This window comes from Manduca sexta, chromosome 25, assembly GCF_014839805.1.
Source record: "Manduca sexta isolate Smith_Timp_Sample1 chromosome 25, JHU_Msex_v1.0, whole genome shotgun sequence".
Taxonomy (NCBI): domain Eukaryota; kingdom Metazoa; phylum Arthropoda; class Insecta; order Lepidoptera; family Sphingidae; genus Manduca; species Manduca sexta.
The window spans coordinates 10,533,314-10,560,052 of NC_051139.1; the positions used below are offsets into that span (position 1 = coordinate 10,533,314).

Below are 26,739 nucleotides of genomic sequence, written 5' to 3' on the forward strand. Positions count from 1 at the left end.
GATGACGAGTCCCACCTACATTGCCATTCATTTAATAACTCGTTGCGCACATCAGTGTGCGGTTTAAATAGTCTATCGATTCTTAAGAGCTCGCGAGACGTAAGAAACTTTTATCCATATCCTCTCTGGTTGAGTAATACATAGCGGCGCGACGCTGTACCTCCAAGTCGACAGGGAGTACACCCGCGAGGACAGGCAAAGCTTCTGTACTAACAGTTCTATACGCCTTGCACAAGAATATCAACGCCAATCGTTGACTCTGGAGCAGTTTCCTGCGCACAGCGCCGATAGTTGCCCTATCGGCCCATACAGGTGATCCGTATGTAATGCAAGCTAAGTAAGTCGCTCCATAGATGATTTTGAGCGTAGTGAAAGACAGTCCCCACGTAGAGGTCGATATCCTTGTCAAGGCGTAAAAGTTACGTTTTGATTTTTCCCCGACGTTTTTATATGCTCTAGAAAGGAAAAATTTCGTCTCTAAAAATCAAACCCAAATAACAAACCGATTCTTTCCTTTTACAACAATATTATTAAATTTTATTCGCGGCGGTGATTTTAATATACCTTTTAAAAGCAGTTGGAACGTTTTGTGAGGTGCGAATGTAAGGCGATTTCTTTCACCCCATTCAGATATTAATTGTAAACACGTATCCGCCAAACTTTCAAGTCCCGATCTACTATTAGATTCTATTAGTAAGAGGCCGTCATCCGCATATCCGGTTAAAGTGCATCCTACAGGTAAGGGAATTGAAAGAAAATCATCGAAGCTTAAATTCCATAAATAAGGACCTACAACTGAGCCTTGTGGACATCCCATACTCAGCGACTTCGACACGGCATGGTGGCCGAGTTTCAGTTTGGATGTTCCATACGAGAAGTATGAGTAAATTAAGGAATATATATTCCTATAGCAGCCTCGTATTTTTAACTTAAGAAGTATCATAGGCCACCAAGCATTGTCGAAGGCACCGGAGATGTCTAAGAAGATACCGAGTACATATTTATGTTCCGATATACTTACTGTTCTTCTAACCGATATTGCCGCGTCTGTAGTCGACCTACCTATGGTAAATCCGAATTGATTTTTATGAAATACTGGTCCGCCCGGTAGCAGACGAGGGACAATGAGGCGTTCTAGAAGTTTACCTAAAGATGGTAACAACGTAATAGGTCTATATGACTTGGGATCATCGGGAGCCTTGTCGCCACTTTTAGGTATTATTCGAATGAAACCGGAGCGCCATATTCGCGGAAATATACCTTCAGCAATACATCGGTTAAAGACAGATAGTAACGAATCTCCGGCTGATTTACACGCTTCTTTAATCATCTTGTTAGACACTTTATCCTCGCCAGAGGCTTTGTTTAACGGCAGAGATGCAACAATGGTAATAAATTCATCTAATGTCGCAAGGTTTGAGACTGGAGAGTTTGGCAATTCCGCGGCCCACATTCTAATTTGGTTGTGATAATTGTTGTCATTAATGATATCATCGGGTATAAGTGAATGCAACAGTGCTTCCGTAGTCTCCTCAATACCAGTCGTATAGCTATTATTAAATTTAATATTATCGATGTAAGATAAATGAATTGGTCTATTTGCTTTAAACTCTTGGTATAAAGGAGACCACGGGCCCTCCTTATCTAACCGCGCGGCGATTTTACGCAATAAATTACCTTTCGATTTTTGTACTGCTGCTCTATAGTGCGACCTGGCAATTTTAAGTTCATTAAAAGCAGATGTAAAAGTGTCACCTGTGACACAACGCTTTTAAGCCTATTAAACCTCCTGCGCGCCCTACGAAAAATTCGGCGTAGGTGGACTAGATTTTCGTTCCACCAATCACATCTACGAGTATTTGTAATTGAACCTCGACCGATAGCAACATCTGCACAGTATGTGAACGTAGCCGACATAAGTTCAGCACATGTTTCAGGTGAGAGATCATTGCGAGTAAAATCTCTGGCATGTCTAGCAAATAAAGAGCTAAAAAAGTCCCAGTTAGCCCCTTTAGTTTTATATCTAAAATCATAGTTGTTATGAATAAAACCTTGTGTCAATCTAGGCAAGAATTCGTACACAATCAGGCGATGGTCACTACATGACGCATCCGGCAGGACACGCCACCTATCAAGTCGAACGTCTCCACTAGAAAGTGTGACGTCAATAGAAGACTCGCCCGTAGGGCTACAGTAAGTTGGTGGTGCATCGGGAGTATTGTGAATACCAAGATTCATCTCTGCGATGAAATCTTCGACGGCGCAACGCCGATCGGTATCGGTGGATCGATATTTGCCATACCAAAGAGTAGATTTTTTCAACTCGTGAAAAATAACTGTCTGCCGGTATTTGTCCAGTATAAAAACTTTCTTCTGTAACTCATATTCAAGGAACAGTGTAATGAAATTAACGGAAAATACTGTCTTTTTGTTGTTTTGTGGAGAAAGGTGGACGCCTGGGCCCACTGACCTACTCCTGATGAGCACTTTCCTTGCATCATTTGCTGTTCGTTAACTGTTTTATATTAATCTACTGCCGGCCTATTGTTATGTATGTACGTTTGCACATTAACATTACATGACACCGCAAACCGTTTTAATCTGTTGTTTTTCTTAAAGTATAATGGTTTCCGTAACTCGATTCCCATTGTGAAGCGTAATACTACTTTGAATTACTGTGAGAATAAATGCAAATATGATTTTTTTTTTTTATTACATCTGCATGAAGGTATATGGAAAACAGTTACATTAAATATTTGAGTTAAAAATAAATTCAATGGAAATTAAAGTGTTATTTATTCAATCTTATTTTTTTACATACAAATGTTATTTTATTATGTAGGAGGTAAAAAAACACAGAATACAGAATAGTGTGTTACGCTGTTTAACTTATGCGCAGTTACAGTTTTTATTTTTAAATTAAAATAAAACAACAGGGTGCTGCAAACATGCAAAAATGCTTCACCGAGGCTTAAATAAACATTTGTAACTATGTATTTTTCTGTATGCGTGAACTGATGTTGCATGTTGTGAACTTTAATTATCTGTTGAATTAAATGCGACGAAGTTGGTACAGGATAACTGCTTATAAATAGTGGGATAGTGCAGGACAGGTTGCTGGCCGAGTCTCGGGCCATAACAAGTTTGAATATTCACACAACATGCAGTGAGCTGCTGATCGCTGATTTTGACTATCCTCGCACTGGAATTCATAACTAGTTAAAAAAAGACAAAAATATTCATTTTTTCTATTTAAAGCCATCATTCTAGAAATGCAAATTATTAGATAATATATAATAATTTCCATTTTTTTATTCTCAATTATGCTGACGAAACACATTTGATTTTCACAATTCAACCGTTATGAATACTAATATCTAACTGTAAGCCAGAAGCCAGTCGAATTTCTAGTCTATGATAGTTTATTGTGCTTGAGTCGATGACAAGTTTATAAAACCGGCCCGCATGTTTATCTGTTGACCCGGTTCAGGCCGGGCCGCCGTGGCGCGCCAGGGTCGGCTGTTGCACTGAAGACGCGGCGACTGTCGGCCGCAGCCAAGTGCAAGGCAAACCTCTCCGATACGTAACAAGCCATAACTACGAAAGTTTAATACTCGCTTCGTGTCTTAACATTGTTTTATTTTGCAGACAATATCCAGGTAAGTATGACAGAAGCACGCGAGGTGCATGTACGTTTTTTATGGACATTCTTGCGTGTTAGTTTGTGGGTTAATTAGAATTTTCAATTTAGTATTTTTACAAACTCGGACAGCTTATTTTCTTGCAATGGATATAGGTCGATATGCTACAACGCTGCTATTAACGACAATAATTATAAAAAACAGGAAGGAGCGTGACTGGTCATGGTGTAGGTTTCTGTATTTATTATTAGGAACAAAACAATATTTTTGACACAATGTTAGCAGACGTAAAGACAAGTATGGGGGTTAATTTATTAACGCAATGTAACAATGACTGGGGAATAAGTGGGGTACATCCACTTGTTTCCAAAGATCTCCTTAAAATCAAAGTACGAAAGAAAGCTTTCATTACCACATTAGTGCAACCTGTTGAGACAATAACGCACGATATTTACTCGTTACAAATCTTGCTTTCATTGTTTTGTTAACAATGACGGCTTCTAAGAAGCCTGTCTTGTTACATTCGTTATGCTAATAACAATATATGACAAGGACAAGTACAAATAATTGTCTATTATTCTTACAAATAAAGTTAGATAATAAATCAGTTTTACGGAGGCCTATTCAAGCTTTGGATTTTTCTTTATAAGTATAGAAACTAGTTGATTGTGTAGAAAAACAAATACTCAACTTAGAAAGTTACGGATCGGATAAAGGAATCCTTAAGGAAATAAGATAAAAAAATAATACAAAAATATCACGGCGCTTGTGACTTATTCTTTACCAAAATATCGTCAATCAATATTTTAAATAACTTTTCGATATAGTTGTTTTCACTGTCCATTACTTATAGTGTACATTGTACAATATGCAGGCTTTACTATAACTATATAGTGGAGGACTGCCCTATCAGGAGTTTTCAAAGTGGTTTATCGGACCTGCACCAACTGACTCTAGAGGCCGAAACATGGCTGTCAAAACTCGACATAGATTTATAGAAGAATTTTTACCAGATCACAACGCCATACGATGATGACTATAACTATAGCATTTATTACTAAACGATTCTATGTACCACATGCTGGGGTGACTACATTTACTTGACAACGCTAAACAATTATCAATTCATGTCGCTACATAACTATTAGTCACATTCTTACTTAATTAACTTGCCCGCGTGAACATTCTTTCCCGCTACAAAATTCCAAAACTGCAGTTAAGAATTCAGATTATAATGTTAAAATTTCACTTGTAAGCAAATAATCGGGATAAAAGTGGTCTATGTGTGAAACCAAGACATGGTTTATCAATGTGCCAAATTTCTTCTAAATCTGTTTAGTCGTTTCTGCGTTTACTCCTTACAAACATCTCAATATGCAATCATTAACTTTCGCATTCATAACATTAGTAAGAAGTAAGATAAGATTAATCACTGCATAATATTTGTTGGTAAGGTTCAATGTTTGCCGAGTTATGTGCAAGGTGACGAGTAAGGTGTTAATTTGTTTCTCATATGGCTACTCTGTAATACAGTTTTAAGTCAATATTTTATTAGACAACTCATATATGTTCGCACATCACTCCAAATCTAACTCAGTTTCGCATGAGAAGTAAATATATAAGCTCCTAAACCCCAGAATAGAAACGTCATTTCAATACGATCGCACTTGAAATTGGGTAATTTAATTCAGTGTTTTTTATTTATATATCTACCGCTGACTATGTTCAATATAAAATACGAATGAATGTTTAACAAGGATTTATATGAATATAAATTCTCCACAAAGACTAGGGTACTCAGTGTTCCGTCTAACTATTTTCTCATATAACTAGTAATTATTGGCTCTTGTTTTTCCACTTAAGATTTGAGGGCAAGTTACCTTATCCTCACATAGCCCATGGCTTCATACAAATAACTTAAAAAAATAACCACCGGTGAATAAGTATAAGATGTGCAGTCGGAGCACGATTCATGCGAGATTAAATCATGATACTGAACGCGCGGCCACCGTACATGTTTCTTTTTTTACCAATTACCTGTGATAGGTCCGTACCCACTTTGTGATTTTATTTCTGGAAAGCAATTTTACTAGACTTTTTTTAGTTGCTGCTTTATGACGTGAGCGCCTCGGGTATGTTCGCGTTTTATATATTTATTGTAAAAACGAATAGAGGTCGCAATTGCACAAGCTTTTACGGATGAACCAGGAGATTTATTGGTAACTTATGCAGGGTTGAGTGTATTCTGAAGTATAATACTTTTGCAGAATATAATAAATAAATTAAGATTGCAAACAGTTTCTGGAAACATTGGGAAACTTTGATATTTTAAATAATATAAGAAATAGAGCCACTTAGTAAACAATTTTCTCTACAGAATAAATTGAATAGATCTCAAAACCTTGAATTACTATGCAGTATGGGACTATATTGGTTTCTTCATCCTACAACATTATAAGTCTCATTATTCCCAGTAAAAACTTACATTTTGGTGTGTTGCGAAATAACCTTATTAATTGAACTTACGGAAAATCCTTTCAGACAGACGTTTCAATTATATTTATTGACATGCTCGTACAAGTTTGACAAGCCCAATGATTAACAAAATATGCAAAAGTAAAAAAATATTTTTACCTTACACAAAAATAAAATTTCTGATGAAAAGATTGCAAATACAGATAAAGCCCTTAGTTTGAATAAACACGTAACAAAATGAGTTATACACAACGACCCCATCGCCGCTCCAAGTTCACGATTTTAACAAATTCTTTAAAGCTAATTATGTCTCGAAATGTTAAATTGACAAAGATTCCCACATAGACAGAATTTGCAGACGAATTAATGACCCTTAGGCATTAAAATAAAACTGTAACAAGACCTCACGGAGACTGGACTGGTTTATAATTGTACGGTGTCGTAACAATGATGTCGAATTGCATTTAATTTGCACTAAATGTTATTACGCACGAGTATATTTCCATTATATTATCCAAAGAATTCATACTTGTGCCCCTTTTGCAAATTACGATTTTAAATACTTTTTATAAGTCATTATCATCGTATGTGCACTTTCAAACGAGATGAAGGGAGGACAAGAGCGTCTTCTTGATGTTTCAGGTTACTCTTTACTATGGTCACAGATATATTAATACACTAGGTAGTGCTGTACACTTACGTAGTTTGAAGGTTAATACGTATAATATTGACTATACACGACTCTATACTACAACACGAGAGATACTTCCTGTGTATACTTCTTATTGATATTATAGATGATTAGATGTAATAATGTTTATATAAGAATATTATAATAAGAATACCAGCCTTGTATTATAATACTTCTCACCGCTGAACACGGGCCTCCTACCTTGTTGAGAGGCTTTAGACTCTAGTCGACCACGCACGCCTAACGCGAGCTGGCGTAGCTTTTTCAGGTATGTTAGTTTCCTTACGATGTATAGTTCATTAAAGAGAACAATAATTTATAAACAGTACGCACGTAACTTCTAACCAACCGAAATTCGTTTCGGCGGACGGTTCAATCCCAAACTACGCTATCGTGTACTAAAATGTTTAATAGAATTAAATGCAGATGTTACAAAATAGATTTCATTGAACACGTACACATATATATACACCATATCTTGGATTGTCATATAGGCTATTTGTTATGTTGAAAAAGTGCCTAGTAGGTGTTTTATTACGAAAAAAACTTCAATAAGCCAGAAAAATTCGGGCGAAGTAAATGTTGTAGTGTGTGTTTATCAAAATAATACGCTCGTTATAATAAAATCTCGTTTTATTTTTGTTTAGGAATTACGGATGTGAATTTTTAAAATTCCGTAATATTTAAACCTTTTTGTTTTGGTATTTTGTATCAAATGCACAGGTAATAAGACGTCGCCACAAAGTCAAGTAAACCATATTTAATGTCTTTGCAAGCAAACAATAAATCTTTACACTTTTTCACATATTAATTTTGAAATCACTTTGATTGCAGTATAACGATAACTCTTCAAAATCATAATACTTCCTTTACAAATTGCTAGATAACAAATCAATACTTTAACAATACATAATGGATGACGTTTTGAGATAATAACGGAACACTTTTAAACATAGCATGAGTGGCTCTATCCAAATAAAGGAGAAAGTCGTTTGACAGACGGATTCCGACGAAACAGGTTCAAAATTAAATTTAAATTTGTCGGACATTAATAACGACTGCTGGGCCTCGGAATATTTTATACGAAAAGTAAGATCATTGACTCGAAAACCCCGGTTATGTTTACGATATTTTTTCGAGAGTAAGTAACTGTTGAATGACTTTCGACCTCCAACCTTACATTTACTTTAAGTAGCTGAATAATATTTGGACGTTGTGAACAGTTTTATTTCCCATGCGTTTTATCTTAGCCATTACATTTTCTAACACCATATTAAAAAGATACTTCATTAAGATTGATGGGTGAGTTTTACGCATGCGCATTTTGAATTGAAACAGTTAGGTATTTATGTACAGACAAGTTAGAAACATGTAGGTTGTTGATTATGATTGCTTGTTCGTTTTTTTTGAAAACATTCCTCACTATCCACCGTTCCAGTAGAATCTATATGACCTTATTTAATAAAGGTTTAAGGGATAAAAGTAGGAATTCAGAGATTCCGTGTATGTGTTTATATTATTAAAGCAACTAACTATGTTGCGGCTTAAAATATGAATGGTAATGATTTATTTCTCTTAGTTTAGTCTCAAATGGTCAAGCTTTCGGAAATTCGTCATAATAAAAACCCAAAAGCAAATCTGTCACCTGACACAGTATTTTCCCTGAAGTCAGTAGTTAAAATCACCGAAGAATTAACCATTTGAGACTAAACTAAGGGAAGATCATTACCATTCATATTACAAGCTGCAACACAGTTAGTTGTATTAATAATATAGACACATACACGGAATTGCGGCAGCAGCAAGCATGCTCGCGCGTGTTGTTACGGTCAACTGCTCTCCTTCTAAACTTTTTTGTAAGGTATAACCTACGTTAGGTACATCTCTTGTTAATGGTAATTAGTTAAGCGGAAGTGTATTGGTCAGTCATTAGTAGCATCGGTAAGATGCGGAGGTTTGGTTTTTCTTCGCTGATGTGGGCTAAACGATCGCGTGCCGGCTTGCTGCGCTCGTGTGAACACATCGTTCCTCTCATCTTAATTCTTACATCATAACTCATGTTCAGAATTCAGAGAGCGATCCGGTCTGTTAGTTTGATTTACCTCATAACGGTCCATACCCATGTAAATTGTATGAAATATATTAGCGCTTTAGGGTTGAAAATTGCGTTTACAAAATAGATTTATATCAATAATTTTATATTCTTTACTATCTATATCTTCAAAATTTATATTTTATTCTGATTTTTCTTATTCAAAGATATAGTATTTATTTGCCTTAAATATTAAGACTATTAGTATTAGGCACAGATTATGAAATCTTGGGCAACGTAAACTAAAACGGCTAAATAAACATACGACATCGAACAATAAATACAATAAAAATAAAGTCCTCGTCAAACAACATATCATTATGAGATGTCGTTTATGAGGTGGCTACTTGAGTATAAGGTTTTATTTCTGTTCGGCCGAAAATTTCTAACGAGAAGCAGAGTCTCCCACGCAACGAGTGACCATGAGCCGATGTAGTTCACTAGAGCATAAGATAACTTTTTATTCGTTGTAAAAGCAACCGATTCCAATTGATTTGATACCGGTAGTATTAAAAGACCTGAAATCCTATTTGGGTTTATTGACTCTTACCAGAAACAGCATTAAATCCTCTAAACAAGTTTACTTTCACAGTTAGTAAGTGTGGTTACCTATTCGAACATTGCTTCGTTGAACATAAATCTTGTTAATTAATTTTCTTAGGAAGTCTTTTATAATATGATTTCTAATAAAACACTTAACTTTGTAATAAAGAAATAAATAATTCCCGACTTTATGTAACTACATAATACGACTTTGTATTCAAGATTAGCAGGTGACAGACACTATTAATTGATAGCTAAGAAACACTACCCGTCGACAATGCCAACTGCTCTCACAACTTCCACCCTTGTACGATTTTATTGATGTTTAAATAAGGTATCACAAATATGCCGCCATCGTCGAGAAATACTTTAATACGAAACTACAGTTCAGTAATTTCAGCACATGTCAGTTTTTATTTACCCAGTCATTAAACAGTATAGTTAGTTAGAGACTGGACAATAGGACCAAATTTGTGTTTCTAAATTTATTACCAATTGGTAATAATTCGTTGTCGTATTTGAAATGTGTGTGCAACAAGATCTCACAACGTCCTTAGATATTAATATAAAAATAAAACATGCTTATATGTGCATTAAAAACGTGCAAATCATGACATCGAAAAAATATACAACTGGTGGCAAAACATCGTTGTTTTACTATTTCACGATAGATTGTGCAACCATCGCATGAGCGCAAAAAAATTTTATGACCATCTTCCCAATGTCCGCTCCATATATTCTTAGAACTCTGTGTACTTACCCAAATTCCTTATGACGTTTTCCTTAGATCGAATGGAAGGGTTATCGAATGTGAGAAATTTGATTCCAACGAGAATAAGGCAAAGGTAACGGTTAAATCCACGCCGGTGAACGACACCGTGCGATCGACATTCTAACACTAATAACGTAATTATTAGATCACAACTAATTAATATAGATTAAAGAGCAATTAAAATGATATTGTGTCAAACCGCATTACAGTTAGAGTTGCTTCTTTTGTAATAAGCACTTAATATTTTTGCTCCAGCTAAAAAGAAAAAACGTTAACGAATTTCATACAACTTACCATTCCGAAGGTTATTGAACTACACCAAAATTAAGTTTAATTTGTCAGTCTGTTATATGTATGCTGTCAATACGTAAAAGTAATTAAAAATGAAATAAAAGAAGGAAAACATGTTCGGAAATATTTTGATTCGTTCGTTTTTTTTTTTTTTTTGATTGTTGAACATGGTAATTGTCTACCATTAGTTTATTTTGAGCTATTAAATGCAAAAAGTGTAGACATTGGCGATATAAAAGCCATAATATAACAAACTTGTTGTGTGTTTAGTAAATTAACATCACGTAAATTGAGTAAATACATTGAAGGCAAATCTATATTAATTTTACAAATTTGCAGAGGCAGGAACAAACTTCCGGCGGCGGGGTATTTATCACGATTCGTTGTCGACAATCGTCCGTGCCATCTAAACCTAAATTCGTGCCTTCCTAGAATCACACGGCAGCGACTAGAGACACGATACACGCTCAAATATTAACTTATCAAATACTTGCTTTAGCTCGTGACTGCGTTCGTGGGAATGTCATTTCATAAAGATATGGAGACATTTATATATTGAAACGAAATTTAACATTTTTGGATAGTTAGTTTCTTTCTGGAAGTTTATGCAAATTGGAAACTGTATTGCATATTATTCATTTATAAATGTATTTTTTTTAGCACTAATTACTTTCATATTTTCATAGTTCATGTTTATTATTATTTTTTAAAAATTTTTGCACTTTGATACTCAACTTTAAAAATATAATAGCCACATAATTCCACATTTTCCAGGTGACTAGGCAACAATAAGTAAAACAAAAAGTTCAAGTTCATGATGTAAAATAGAATAGGCGTTAAATGTAATAATTTTAATATACAAGTTAAATAATGTTTCAATAAAAACCAAATGAAAGGGGTTACTTAAAATGTTTATCTTTCTTCATCTAAAATATTAACTTAGTAATTAAAACTACGCAGGCGTAATTAATATTACGATTTTTTTGCCAGTATTTTTTGTATTGCTGTTATTTTTTATTATTTTACTGTAGCACAGACGATAACTTTTGTATAGGTTCAATATTTGTACCAAAATAGACTTTTCTATGCAGAAACTTTTGTACTGGCTATTGTCATGAACTATTTATTTACTTTTCTACGCACTTAATTTTTTGAGCTATCTATAGTACTTACAATAATAGGTTTATATAATAGGTTTCCGAATTGTATTATCTATCAACATTTAATAGAATCAATAGATTTTCCAAATTTTAACACTAGATCCTTGTCTGTATCTTTGTAATCCATAGACGGTTGTAGGTAATTTGTGATTGCGGAGTTATCTTTTGATGTGCTGGCCGCTAGCATTTATGCCGCTTTAACGATCATTGTTGGGTACCGTTCGGTAACGGGACAAGCCCACCGACCCTAAGCTCTGCATTGAATAATGTAATCCAATCATTCGGACAATGTTCGAAATTGTGAAGGACGTAGGAGACGTGACTCGAAATGTTTCAAAATACTTGATCGATTATGAAAAATAATCGTGTAAATGCATGTATCGCTGTTTAAGGTTATTTGTTCGTGTTTTTCATAAGTAAATTACATATGGGACAAAAACCATTCATGATTTTTATTGGTAACAGTTATGTTTTTCAGGAGTCATTTACCATAATATGTAGAGTTTTACATATTATTTTAAAACAACTTAATCAAACAGAATTTCAAGCTTATAGTGAATTTTAAAACCATGTAAAGTATGGATTTTATCTTGGAATCAAGTAAGTTATATGTGCCGTCGAGATTGCCATGGCCTGTATGTTTAGTAGCTTATTAACATACCTGTGGGCGAAGCGTGGTATGCCTCGAGTAGTAGTCGTGCTGGTAGAAGTTGGTGGGCGACAGCGGCGGCCGGTACTTCTTGTGGCCGTAGCCCATCGTGTCCATGGTGTGCATGGTGCTTCACAACACTGATCTATCACTAATCACAACCCGCTCGATAGAGTTCTTATTAAATGAGTCCATTCGACGGTTACATGTTTTGACCTGAAACAAAAGAAATTGTAATTTGTATTGGTTTTTTGTTACTGTACTGTCCAAATGCTTTCAGATTTAATAGAATTTTGGATGTTTTGAACTTGCTTTACCAATATTATTTTATAACCATTGTTCAAATTATTCTATTGAAACTGACCACAATGCGGTTTCATCTTTAGTCAGATAATATAATTAATCTCGGCATTGCTGGCCTCCGGCGTATCTTTAATTAATATTTATCGTAAGTAGGTAACTTCTTTGATATTTTATTTCTCCGTAACACTTTCTATAGAGTCGAAGAATGCCGGAATAGGCGCGAGGGCATGTCTCGCATTCAAAATGGGAATCGTGTCGGCATAAATAAACATTAGTGTATAATCTAGCGACTGGTGGGGCCACATATTTACAATTTAATCATGGGACCTTTTTGTCTTTACTTGAAATAAAAATAAACAAGGAACCAATAAAAAAACATTTTAAATATTTATAATACCATTTTCAATTGCTGTTCTAAGTAACTGATAATAATATTTTGATAATTTACCTGGATAGTAATTTAAATTCATTAGCATAATTAAATATCGGAAAAACATAATTAAATTTTATATAAATAATAATAGAGCTACTAGAACATAAATTGTAGGAGATATATGCGCAGTAGAGTACACAAAATAAATTAATCGGTGATTAAAGTTACTTGAACTGGAATTCCTTATACTCGTATGTAGCGAAGCAACATTAATTTGTGAAGTAGCTTTTCTAAACCTGAGAGTTTCGAGTTAAGAATTTTACAGCTTATTTTCCAAGCACATTTTAATATTATTAATACATAACTGGACGGTCCGTCGCGTTCGTTATCCAACAAGTTGTCAGAAGTGCATCGGCCGTTGATTGATGGAGTACATGGCTCGCATTATTTTCTATTCCCTCTAGAGCTCTCTCCGTAAATAAATGTTAATATTACATCCTCGTTTAGTTATTTTTGCAACAACACTAACAGTTTGTTAAGTATTGTTCTCGTGTTTTATAATTTCTAACAGTTTATTAGTCCAATGTTTTTGTATTTTTTTTTGTATTAAAAAAAATGTTGCTCTGTATGTTTCTTTGTCATGAACATATGTTAAATAAAGTTAGGTATAGAAATACGCTGGGTCACTATGACAAGGTTCTATGTTTTATTTTTTACATAAATTGAGTCGTATGCAGCACATGATTATATGTATTTTTCAGTTAAAATGTTCAATTATCCCGAAAGATAAATAAAAGAGGAATATTAAATTATTGTCTTTTCAAATTGTTATCGACAGGAAAATTTAAAATCTCATTTTTCCAGCCTAAATTAAATTTAACATAGGACCTTGTATTAATGAGCCAGGAAAATTGTTGTTTTGTTACGTACTCCTGTAACTAAATAAAATAATAATTGTCGTGAGTAAATTTAGTCGCACCTGCACTTAGAAGTATCGTAAACCGGTTAACCTGTCTTCCCACCGACACCGGAATAGGTACGTATTTGATGAAAAAACTTGTCGAACACTTAGCGCAACTATTAAATCATTGAGTAGTATATCTTACAACCGTGCTTGTGCATCCGACGTTTGCCGAACTTTTTTGAATAAGTGACAATTTACATAATTTATTCTAATCAATTTAAACGGTATATATGTGACCGCAAATATATAATTAAGCCTTAATTTAATACTTATAAACTACGCCGTTAAGAAACTAAACCGTAAACGTTAAAATAAAGTGTTTTTTTTTTGTAAAGTGGTATTCCGAATAAAAGAGGTATTGCACCATGTTTCCATGACAAGAAAGGTTGCCACAGAACCTCAAAAATGCTTTATAAAATCAGTAGAGTGGCCAGTGTTAAACTGTCTTCTTTGTTTTATGGCTTTGTGTCTTTGGTGGGATGATCCAGCCAGGGAAAACGATAAAACGGCTGGCCACTGTTCACAAATTATCACTGGAAAGCCTTGTCAGCAACAATAAATTAGCCTCAATCGGCATCGCTGGGAAGTTGACAAAAAATGATAAATTACAACATCATCATGTTCAGAGCTGTTACGAGTTACCATTAAAGGGATAAATGAAAGGATATATTATTAAGGTGTGATATTAGGTTATACATTATAAGTAATATTGTGTATATTTTATAATACATATACGTAATACTTACATACCCAGATATATAAATATAATATATATTTGCTACTATTAATCAACGCAGTAAACCTGCGTGACAATATCAAAACCGCAACCCAGCTGGCCCGTTCATGCTGCCGATAGGTATACGAGTATCTATCTATAGTAAGGCTCTACCAATTAGACTCTTGTATTTGCTTATAATTTATTATTCATTCTTATAATTCAAAAGTTTTTGGAAATGTTTATATGTTCGAATTTTTATTAAAAGTGAGTGAAAGACTATGACATGACACTGGTGTTATCTTGTCCTATTATATTTTATGTCTAAATAGTATACATAGGATTTTTATTTATTTATTTAAACTTTATATACAGTTAATATATACAGATGGACTTTTATTCAAGGATATTTGTTACACGCGAGCAAAGCCATGAGTAAAATCAAGTACTAAATATAAATAAGCTTGTAAGGTTCCATAAATTTTAACTCGATGTTTGCAAGCGTGTCTAACCCCCATGTCAAATCTCACATTTCGGCTGTTTTATAGTTTCTCACGTATTTTTTGTTAGTTCTATATACAACCTATATACAGTCTATTAATTGTTTTTATTGTAATTTTTTGTTTCATTATAATACTTAATTGATAATACTTACTGTACTTACATTGTTCATTGTATGTATTCATCAAGAGCGACCTCGAGCCACGGTCACACTTCCATTTTAATAGACCTATAAATTATAAACAAAACAAATATCCACCTGCCATTATAATACTTATGTTCCGTGAATCCAACTTGCATCTTTTTTACCTTTTCAGGGTGAAGGCGCGGTAACAACCGAGATATGCATCTTCCGGTTGATGTTATATAACATCGACATATATGTACTTCGGTAGAATAAACGTCGATGTTATAAAATTTTATATTTAATTCGAGAAAGAATCGATTTTTCATAATTAGTATATTTGTGATTGTAATCTATATTGTTCGTTAAGGGTTTGGTAGAGTAGCTCTGGCAATCTTTCCTGGAAAGTTTCTTTATCTGGAAATCTTTACGGAAAACATCGACATATATGTACTTTGACCTGGTTTATTTTACTAAATGAATCTTTTAGAAATTTAATATGTTGATGCGATTTATAATATTTTTGTTTTGTATGTTTGTACCTGCACAAAACGGGACGTATACATTTAAAATATTCAAAAGTTGTATTCAAGGGGGGACAATGTACTTTTGTTACAGAACCAATGTACTTTTAAAACGTTATGTTAGTAAAATACAATTAATATAATGACCAATTCTATGGTCATAATTCCCGCCGAAATGGAAAAACTTATTTTTTCTAATTTCATGCAAGTATTAGCCTGCAGTTCCGCTAAGTTTAAATTCAAGGAAAAATGAAATTTTTGTTCATCAATAAAACAAATAATACAAGACCCTCAGTTTGACTTGCCGATTTCATTTTCCTTTATAACCATGCATAAATTAGATTTATTCTTCTTTTTATTAATGGAGCACGTGCAATAAGTTTAAAGCCTGTTTATTATTTTTTCTTAAAGCATTTATAGACATTAAATACTTATTTCGAAAAAAAAATACTTTTATTGCTGAAATAAATAGTAAAACGACACCAGGAAGGCAATCATCACGCACTGGTCATCGATTTGCTTAAAAATTATGTAATAAGGAGTACTAATTAAAATATGGAAGCAGGAAAAAATACGTCTTGTGTTTTTAGGTATCTTTTTTGTTTTTGTTCTGTATATAAAAACTTCCTTAGTGTTGTAATGTTCACGAAAAAGATTAAACGAACAAATAGCAGAGTTATTTAAAAATAAATCATGACTCTATAATAGCAGTAAGTTACATAATGCTGATTTAACCGATCATTATTGGTTTATGAACAATTTACTGATTAATATGCATATACTATGCATTAGTAGTATATTCGTAAATTTTATTTTATTAGTCTTACTTATATTATAAATGCGAATATTTGTCAAAATGTTTAGATGTTTGGTAAAAAAACTCAGCTACACATTTATATAAAATTTAGTACACAGATAGCACATGTTCTGGATTACTACGTAGGCTACCGTTTATCCGGTTAACTTTCTTCCGTATCAAATAAATGAATTATATATCCGAAATTCAAATAGATGGCGCTGGTGTCGTACAGATGGCGTTACGAATCAGTATAGCGAGTTTTTTGAAACGGGAAGCAACACCTACTTCATTTTAAAAGAGTTTATTTCCTACTCATTCATGTAAATATTTCGAATTATACAGAATATTTTTTTCTTTTTAATATGTATATGGCATAAAATTTATATTATTACAATCTTGATACAAATATGACAAGGCGACATCTACATACGCGGCGTCTTTCCGTCTATGGTCGTTACATATTCCTAGCCTTTATAATATGCGACGCAATCATCTCCGAGGTCACATGGACAATGTTTATTACTTATGACAGTACCACATCACCTTGCCGTTGCTTCTAATGATAATGCCCTTAGAGTTTTAGCACGTAGCATGCGTAGTAAGTCGTTAACACGTAAATATGCTACAGATAAGTTACCTAACCAGAGCATGCCGCGTAAGCCTTGCCTTGTGACCATGCTGACTCATGGCACAGACCCTGGACACCGTGGGAATTTCGACGGCAACATTCGCATTGATCGCAAGTAAAACAATTATTATCTGTTTCGTTTCTGAAAGGATCTAATATTTATTTGTATTATCGAGATGCATCTTTAATTGTTCATTGCGTACAATTAATCTATTGCCGTAAGCGATTATTTTAAAACTACGTTGTAACGTAAAGCTATTGTTAAATTAATATGTGCTTTATTTTCATAAGTCGTGCAATAGAGATATAATTATGTAATTATAAGCCTGGTTTGTTACTGTTTTATATACAAAATATATTTGGAGTACATATATACTTTTTAAAGTAGCTATTTAACTTTGTTTATTATTACAATATCTTCATAGGTGTTATGAGTGGCTATGAGGCAAGATTAGAATACAACCAATTTAATAATAATTTTGAAATAGTGTGACACTATGTTGTCTTATATCTACAGCTTTTTTATTTAATACATAAATCCGTCCTATAGCTCACGGATACGGACCTCCACCATTTATGAGAAGGGTGAGCGTCCATCGCGCTGACTAAGCGCGAGTTCGTAGACCTCAAGTATTATCGAAATTATTATGAAAAGCTCTCTGGTTAAATGTGTCCACTGAGGTTTTAACAATAAGGTTTGGCAGTAAGTAGGAAGGGATAATTAATATTGGTAGATACAACGGAGGTCATTAAGAATGATGTCGGCATTAAACCCGAGACAACGTCTCAGGAGTCTATTACCTTTCCTCCTGTCCAGATGATAATATTGTGATGTCCAGGTGTATCTCATTTTTTTATAAAACTCCAAAATTTAAAACATGTTTGAATACATCCCTAAATGTTGACAAACAAATTACCTGCCAAGGTTCAACGTTTGCTCGGAGGCGCAGCGCGACTACACTGGCGACGTCAATGTCAATGTCACCTTTCCATTGACTTCGCGGCAATCTGACTCAATTCTCAATTGGGAGGAAAACCATAACTTCGAATATGCCATTTGTGGAAATAGCTTCCTTTGTTTTCTTGTGTTACTTTAATTAGTAACATTTTTATATTGTCAATTCTAATTAAGTTATTAACGAGCTTTAAGATTATGATGTTTATGATTATCTGGTTTGGGATTTGACCTTGGTGTTCTTTTTAAACAAAAAGATTTTGAATAAATCAAGGAATTATTTGTGAAAAACCATCATCAACTATAACAAAAATGCCGCTAAGTTTCTTATAAACCAAATTATTGAATACATAATTAAATAAATGATACACGACTATATCTCGGTATTTCCGATTGCCTATGTCCTACTTAGTCGATAATATATGTAAATTTTATTTAAAAGACATAAAATGTAGGTGGGTTAACGCGAATTGTGAGGAATTCGGCCAGTACGGTATCCGCGCAACAATAAACGCTGTGACCTGGACATGTTGAGTATTCATTATACAAGGAAGAGTATGGGAAGGAGAATACATAAGTGATACGTAACACATTGCACAGCTGATAACAATGCCTTCGTAAGTAAATAAAAATGTGACGAAGCCAGCTCGTATTTGTAGGTTAATAATGAGTATAGCGTTGATTTTACTTTACATAGAATTTTAGGTTGTTGAATTCTTCTATCAAAATTTGTTTATCTCAGGAAGACAAGAATAGTTTATGACATTGGGTTATTTTACCAAATACGTTGTTTTAATCAGGAAAACACACGTCGGTCAAAAACCCCAATAACTTTGGAAAAATATAACGTATTTTTTATACCACATTATAAATATATAATTTTCCTCTAGTTATTTGTACGAATACCGCGCATCGATCAACATCTGTTTATAGCCGATAAAGTACGCCTGAGCTTGCTCTAACTATTCATTACGTCTACGCGCATAGTGATATGTTTTATTATGATTACTGAACATGCACCGAACAGTAACGAGACAAAGAACTGACGGCTCACGGAGTCTACACAAAGAACCATAACACCGTGAAGCTTATAAATGTTACGAGCAGTTTATTCACTTTTAAGGTTCAGGGATGTCCGGTATTTGTATATTTTAGATAAGTAGGTGGCACGGAGTTTTCAAATAAACTTAATAAAATCTGTATATATGGCCCGGATTGTCCAAATGTTGGCCAAAATCCAACCCACGTTGGGCAACCATTCAAGCAAAGCCTATTTAGGACCACGTATTAATGACAATGATAAGCGTGAACAAACAAAATATGTGTGTTATAATAATCTATACATTGAAAGAATTATATCACACAACCCAATAAAAAAACAGTAAGAATCGTGTAGGCAATTTTGACTCAACACTATACAGTTTATCCGCATAAATACCTAATTGTAACAGGTACACAGAAGGTATTATGTTTTTATTCGCTGAATATTTCCTGGCGATGATTACCAGATCTCGTCACGACAGCACGTCTTCGGCGATGATGCCAGCATCCGTGAATCCTATCGACCTTGGCGATGACGTCATGATAATTAAAATTACCTAATAGAGAGCGTGCATCATAAACACGATGTAATTTGTTGTAATACGAGCCTTGTTTTGCATGGTTTAGTGTGAAACCGTTGTAACTATAGAACGCTTGATGCTCTAAGATAACCTAAGATAAATATAATGACGTGTGAAACTTAATAACGTAATTAGTGCGCCAAGTTAACTAATATTAACAAATAAATGGAAAAATCTGGATAAGTGCGAGTCACACTTGCACACTTAGGAATCCGTACCAAAATATGTTTCGTAGTTATTATATTCACCCTGTAAGATACTCGCATAAATGCAATTTTTATAAAAGTTTCAGTCCCCTGTCTTCTAAGAATCAAAAGATTCAAGTCTTGCGGTATGGTGAATGGAACCCTAAAATATATTCTTGACAACCATTTAATCAGCGATTTAGAAGTGTCGAATTATGGGAGCTTGAGTTTTACCTAACTAAGCCTTTCGGCCAAAGATCTTTTAAAGTATTTTCAAGTTCACCCTTATTTTTCTTCCGCCTGCCTAAAAATAAAATGACAGGTATTTAAGATGAAGTAGGTAGAGACACTCCGCCAAAATACCGTCATTACTGACCCGAAGCTGGAACTTCGATAATATGCTGACATATGAGGCAAAAAACCAATTCCAAGAAAATCTAAATCTATTATAATATACCTAATAATATTTATTATATTTAGGATCTTCTCTACTACAAATCTACAGAAACGATTTCTATTTAAGATAGTCATCTCAACTCATCTTCATACAGCCACACCGTGACTTGATCCGCTCTGAAAACTAATTTAACGCTCGATAATCTGAAATTGATTGATGGTATAACGGTGGCGGGGTATTGTGGTCTGAAACAATAAACTACATACGTCTGCTTTCTCGTGCTTACTACAAAACTTGATTGCAATTAGCGATCTACGGCCAAGACTTGGAACGATGCGATGCCGGTTCAAAAATACCATCAAAGTCAGAGATATTCGAAGTCATAAAGACGACGGAGAGATTGCCTCCAGAAACTTAATGGTCGAGCTCTTGTAGAAAATCATAATATTATTGTAAATCTTATTCTTTCATCTGTCTTTATCCCACCCTAGAGTAGACTCTGCGCAACAACCTTTAAGTCTGTCCCAGAAACAATTCGCCTTAGTTTTTATGATCAATCTCCTGTAAGAGATTTAGTCCTAAACAAGTCGTGTTAGAAAAGTTCACATAAAATGTTTCTCAACCCCAGAATCGATCCTGGGATCTCCTATTTCACAGCCTATATATGCTACAGCAAATAAGCAATATTAATATTATGGCAAACAATCTACTTTAATAACAGCAGTGTGTACGAATGGGATAGTTTTCAGAAAACCCATAATATAAGCGTCTACTTACCATGGATATCGGGTGGTTTTTTGTCACATTGTCACATCGATGCTCATCTTCGTTTTGTATACTTTACTTCTCATTATGTAGTATGGTTATGTCGAGTAATGATAGTAAAGGTATATTGTTATTATCTGACCGAATGTCTGGAATGTTTCGTAGGTACAATTTGGATTTTTTTTATGCACTTTTAATATTTCTCAAAACTGTTTAAAATGTGCGATGGTCAATTTACAACTCATGTCCTGTCTGTACTAAAAGTAAATAAAGAAACAAAAAATCCTAGGAAGTTTTTAGTTATATTCTCGCATATTGCTTTTTTTATTTATTTTTTTCACTTAATGGTTTACTTAGAAAAATTTATGTTTAAACTCTTTTCTTATACATGATTTTACCAAAGGGATGTCTATTTAAGAGTTATCCAAGTAATTTAGGTGAATACAGGTTGGTTGATCTATTGAGCTAAATAAAGCGAAACAAATTCTAACTCATGTACAATAGTGTATAAAATGTAATGTAAAACAATAATACGTTAATCTCTTGAACAGACTTATACCATAAATAAAGCCCATGACAGCATATTTTAATTGCAATTAGGTACATAATTCTTAAATATTATATACATAAACAGAGTATAAAACATATTTTATTATTATGTGAATGTCTGCAAAATATAAAATAACTAACCATTACATTACAAAATGTGGTTCACGTGGCACATTCGAAGTATAACTTAAAAATACAATTAATTTTGCATCTAGTATAACTATTAATGTGGAGTATATAAGTAAAACTAGTTACTAAAAGCTACTTAAATGGCTTTTTATGTCTGCTGCGATAATATTATTATAATATATATATATATACGGATATTTACACATAGAGTATATCACAAGGAAGTGTCAAAAAGGCAGCATCGACAATTATCAGCCTGAAATGGCTATTACACATCTCGGAAGGTATAACATACATTTAGCGCCTGTCAATGACGAGAGAATAAAATGGTATTTAAAGGAATGCGTTGTAGTCGACAGCTGCATTTACTTATTCAGTTATCATATCCTGCAGCTAACTAAGTAAGAATTTATCATAACATCTCAAAACATTAGTAGATAAAATAGTTTCCCTTTGTTGAACATTGCATATAAATAATATTCTAAAGAATTGATTGATTATTACCTAAACATGATACACTATAAATTTAAATTTACAACAAATGTACAACTATTTAGTGTTACTATAATTATTATACAAATATAATTATTCATTAATTAAGTAATCAATCAACGAACCAAAACAACTACAGCGCGTGATGCGTAATTAAAACAAATTGCTGTCTATAACTGTAATGAGAAATTATATGCTTTACTGGAAGTGTTATAAAAAGATTGGAACATCAGTGAATAATTAAAGCCCGATTAACGTACCCAGTTCGCGATGCAATCTCTCCTGTGTGTGTTAATAGCTAAGTAACCCAACAAGACTTTTTCGAATCAACGATACTAACGCTTAATAAAACTTTTGAAACTTAGTAGCAGTAGAATATTCATAATGTCTTAAAATAACTCTAGTAGGTGAGAGAACAACTTCAGGTATTTTGAGTCATTGCACTAATTGTCAATAAACAGTTAGTATAATATTTGCACTGCATTCGTTTTATGTTTTTTAAGCTTCCTGCTCGCTAAATCTATAATTGAGTAACGGGATTATTTCGATCGGATTGGCGATAGCATCGTCCGGAATGCCCGAAACAGATTTTAAAATATTAAGTACTTAGCTGCAATGAAACATATAACGAAATCTTAAAGTAACGTTATCAATGTATATATATAAAAAAGAAGATAAATGAATAAAAACTTGAACATAATTCTATTCATTTATAAAATACATCTTTAATATTCTATCGAATATTTCTAAGAGTCTGTGCCTAATGGTATTATTCCTATTAGCGGATGAATTTTCAAAGTCAATTCTTAGTGTTAATATACAAAAAATGGTTTGCAAACTTTCATTCTTGTAAAACCACGGTTTGAATTGTATTTTGTCTTCAAAAAAACTATTAGACGTTTTTTATCGCGTTTTTTTACATTATAATTTTCTCCCGATATTTAAAGACTTTAAAGCTTTCATGGTCACGGGAGGAACTATGGTGTTAGTCCTCCGAAAAGTCAAAGTTTAAATATCTACCTGCATTTTATAATTATACCATTTTTTAGCTATTGATGGTCCGATCAACGCAGTATGAGCTCACAATCAAACTTTCAATAACAATCTGTAAATTAGTTTTATTTTAATGTCTAACAATCAAGTAAACATAAGAAATCATTATTTATCTGTTAGTAAGTTAATATGAAGAATTGAAAATCAGTAATATACTATATACTATTTGTAAAGATAATACGTATATGTTGTTTTTTAATAATTGTTTAACAATTTATGTTATCTTTCTCATACCATTTATCCATGTGCAATAAATAGTGAAGCATAAACAGTAAACTTGTTTGCGAGCCTATCTCACATAACGGTACTAGATGACTGTCGTGCAGTTTGCTCTCACACAAAAAACGTTTTTTGAATCACAAGAGGTCATGATTCAGATAAGATCTTTCTCGAATTTGGTTTTTCATCTTCGGGTATAACCACAAATGCCAGATGCTTATATATTTTTTTCAGAAATATTACGTAAAGGATTGTATTTAAATATGATGAAAATAATATACAAATAAATCTTACACTTGATTCGCTCTATTTCAGTTTTAGTCTGTCAGTGGTTAAAAAGCAAGGATGATCTATACCAAAATAGTTTGGGTAATACTGGAATAAAGTGGAACACACTAAATTGTACGTTACACGTGTTTAATTATGGTAAAAATTTCATTTTGCATCAACGAAACGAAGAAATAAGGAACACCAGATATAAGTTTTAATATACAAGCACAATCCTTATAAAAATATATGATAACTTTAAGATATTCTAAAGAATTAAAAAAAATACATGCAACGGCTGTTATAAAAATAACACAAGCAAGGGTCCGACGTATGAACCCTTTTCAATAAAACGAGTGTTATTATGATGGATAAAAACTCCTAATTCCGAATAAGGACCTTCCGCTTCGTGAATCGTGATTGTTATTTATTTACCTGCAAACATCCTCTATAATATCTTCAAATATTCAGGAAATACATATGTATACGTCACACATGGTCATTCTTACGTTTAATACATATTTGTCTAAACGCATATTATATTCACAGAATACATATTTTTAATATATCAATTACGTTTCACGAAAAGAATTAGTTTAAATAATTTAAATAGCATTTATTTAAAAGTAAACATAAAATCTAATTAAAATTTTGCTTCCCAACTTTAACACTGAAATATCGTAGATGTCTTTTCAATCACAATACCGCGAGCGACGCGACGACTCTACCGTTTACAAAAAATATAAATTGATTTAACTTTTTTCCATTTAAAATTTATTATTTTTCTTTGCTAACGATTTTATGGATGCTACTTTTATATTAAAATGTAAGAATACAATTCATTCAGTCACAATTTCTTTTTAAACAAATCATATTGTTCAAAATTATTTGACCGAAAACGTGAAAACGAAATAAGTCATTTATTGTAGCAACAATAATAAATTGATTTCTATTATTGGTTAAAAGGCTTAGACAGACATCTTAACTGTATCTAAAGTAACTGTAAAAAGATATTTACCTTCTTATTCGACCCCAAAACAGCTAACCACGTTCAAGACGAACCGTATAAAACAACGTGTACAAACACCACACACTCAATAATAGTCTGTTCCTTATTTATTTTCAAATATTGTGTAACAGTTTGTATTCATAGAATCGTTCGAAATTCGAATATAGGACGCGGCATGGGTCATCTGCGTGCGCGCACCCGCGCACCGGCACGATCGCTTCGGATGTGCGTCCGCGCTGCACTTGAACGTTGAACTGGCTCGACAACCCTACCGGCCGGAGATGCTCGCCGCCTCCACGCAACTCATCAGACGCAATAGACCATCGCACTCCACCGGTTTATACCATCACAAGTACTCCAAAGTAATCGTAGCGAAAAACACGAAAGCGGGCAATGGACACTAAACCGCAAAAAACAGTTTGGAAGCTATGTTGTGGTCGATGGCCAGTGCGTATGATAGTTTAATTGATTACTCAACGTTGCCGTCACCCACATACAGCAATAACGCTATCTATAGCATATAGCTGTACTCGAAAGATATGCACTAATTATTCTTTCCGCTAATGTCCGTAGCTAACCGCAAATTGATGAATGGCGAATGTTAATATAACGTTATTGCGAATCTATATTGTTCAAGGTAGCGTTATCACAGCCCATTAGAACGAGGAACACAGTTACACTTTATGGTGCGGGAACTATATATTTCGACCAGAACTTTGTGATAAACATCTCGATGTATTGAAATCTAAAGTATTTTCAGTACAACTACCAGATAATGTTAACAATTTGCAATTTGTATGGTATCAAGATCTTGAAAAAAAAATACAAATTAGGATCAAATTAATTGAAGTGTAGCTTATTATCAATGTCGTGAATGCTTATAGTAGAATATTGTAAAAAAAAATGTTTACTTATCATATCTTCAAATTGTCTATAAATTACGATTCATTCTAATTATAATAAGATTATTATTCTCTAGATAAATAATAACCGCCTTCGCCATATAAATTTAAAATAAAACTTCGAAGCATCTATAATTTCAAGTAACAAAGAAATCAGAATTATAAATAAAAATGATAACTATGAATAATAACAATTGAATTATTAGTTTTTTCTTATTTATTTAGTACGCAAGGTTACTGTGCTCACGTTAATACTATGTGCATGTTAGATTCTTTATCTTAAATAATAAAATATTAAGTTACGCGATTAACATTATTGTTATATATGTTTACTCATTATTATCTTAGTACATCTATATATCCGTGGATTCAACAAATGCTCAAGATCAGGCGTTCTATGTTTGTATAAAATAATTTACCAGAAATACTGCTATAAAATTGTTTGTATAGAAAAAGAAGATAAAAATTATCTATAAACTTATTTTATCACCAATAATCTACCGTGTTATTTTATATATAGTTTACGCTTAACATATTTATAATATATAGTATCACGTCTATAAACTAAAAACGGTAGACAGAATCACCACTATTCCACCATAAATTTCTTCAAATGATTCTTGTCTTATAAAGTTCCAGTCTAAACCACTTCAACATTATCTGATAAGCTAAATCTCGTGAATAATCATACTGGACCATCGCAATGCGTCTGATAGTCAATAATTTAGTCGACTTAACACACGCATCCGCAAATAAAAATAGTCTAGCCTAAGTGGGAATAAGCGATGAAAGTCAATGTAAGGCGCGTCGAGGCGAATATAATGGCGACATCCTGCGATCCCTAGCCTTCGGAGGCTCACGACGACCGGGCATCGAACTCGCGGCGCCGAGCAACTTATATACCTAGGCAATGCACAGGTCTGAAACCAACATTAGCAACCGAATTACTT

The 26,739-nt window shown here is 33.4% G+C and overlaps 1 protein-coding gene across 2 annotated transcripts in view; it reads right to left on the reverse strand.

The window, feature by feature from the left end:
• The window catches only part of LOC115445432, a 48,609-nt gene extending 23,458 nt beyond the window's left edge, over positions 1-25,151 (reverse strand). For both annotated transcript variants that reach the window (XM_030171699.2, XM_030171698.2), the window contains exons 1-2: positions 24,897-25,151; positions 12,327-12,530 (exon numbers count right to left, since the gene is read on the reverse strand). In XM_030171699.2, the coding sequence (XP_030027559.2) occupies positions 12,327-12,440 (114 nt within the window). In that variant the 5' untranslated portion in view covers positions 12,441-12,530; positions 24,897-25,151. The remainder of the gene's footprint in view (positions 1-12,326; positions 12,531-24,896) is intronic.
• Positions 25,152-26,739: the final 1,588 nt, after the last annotated feature.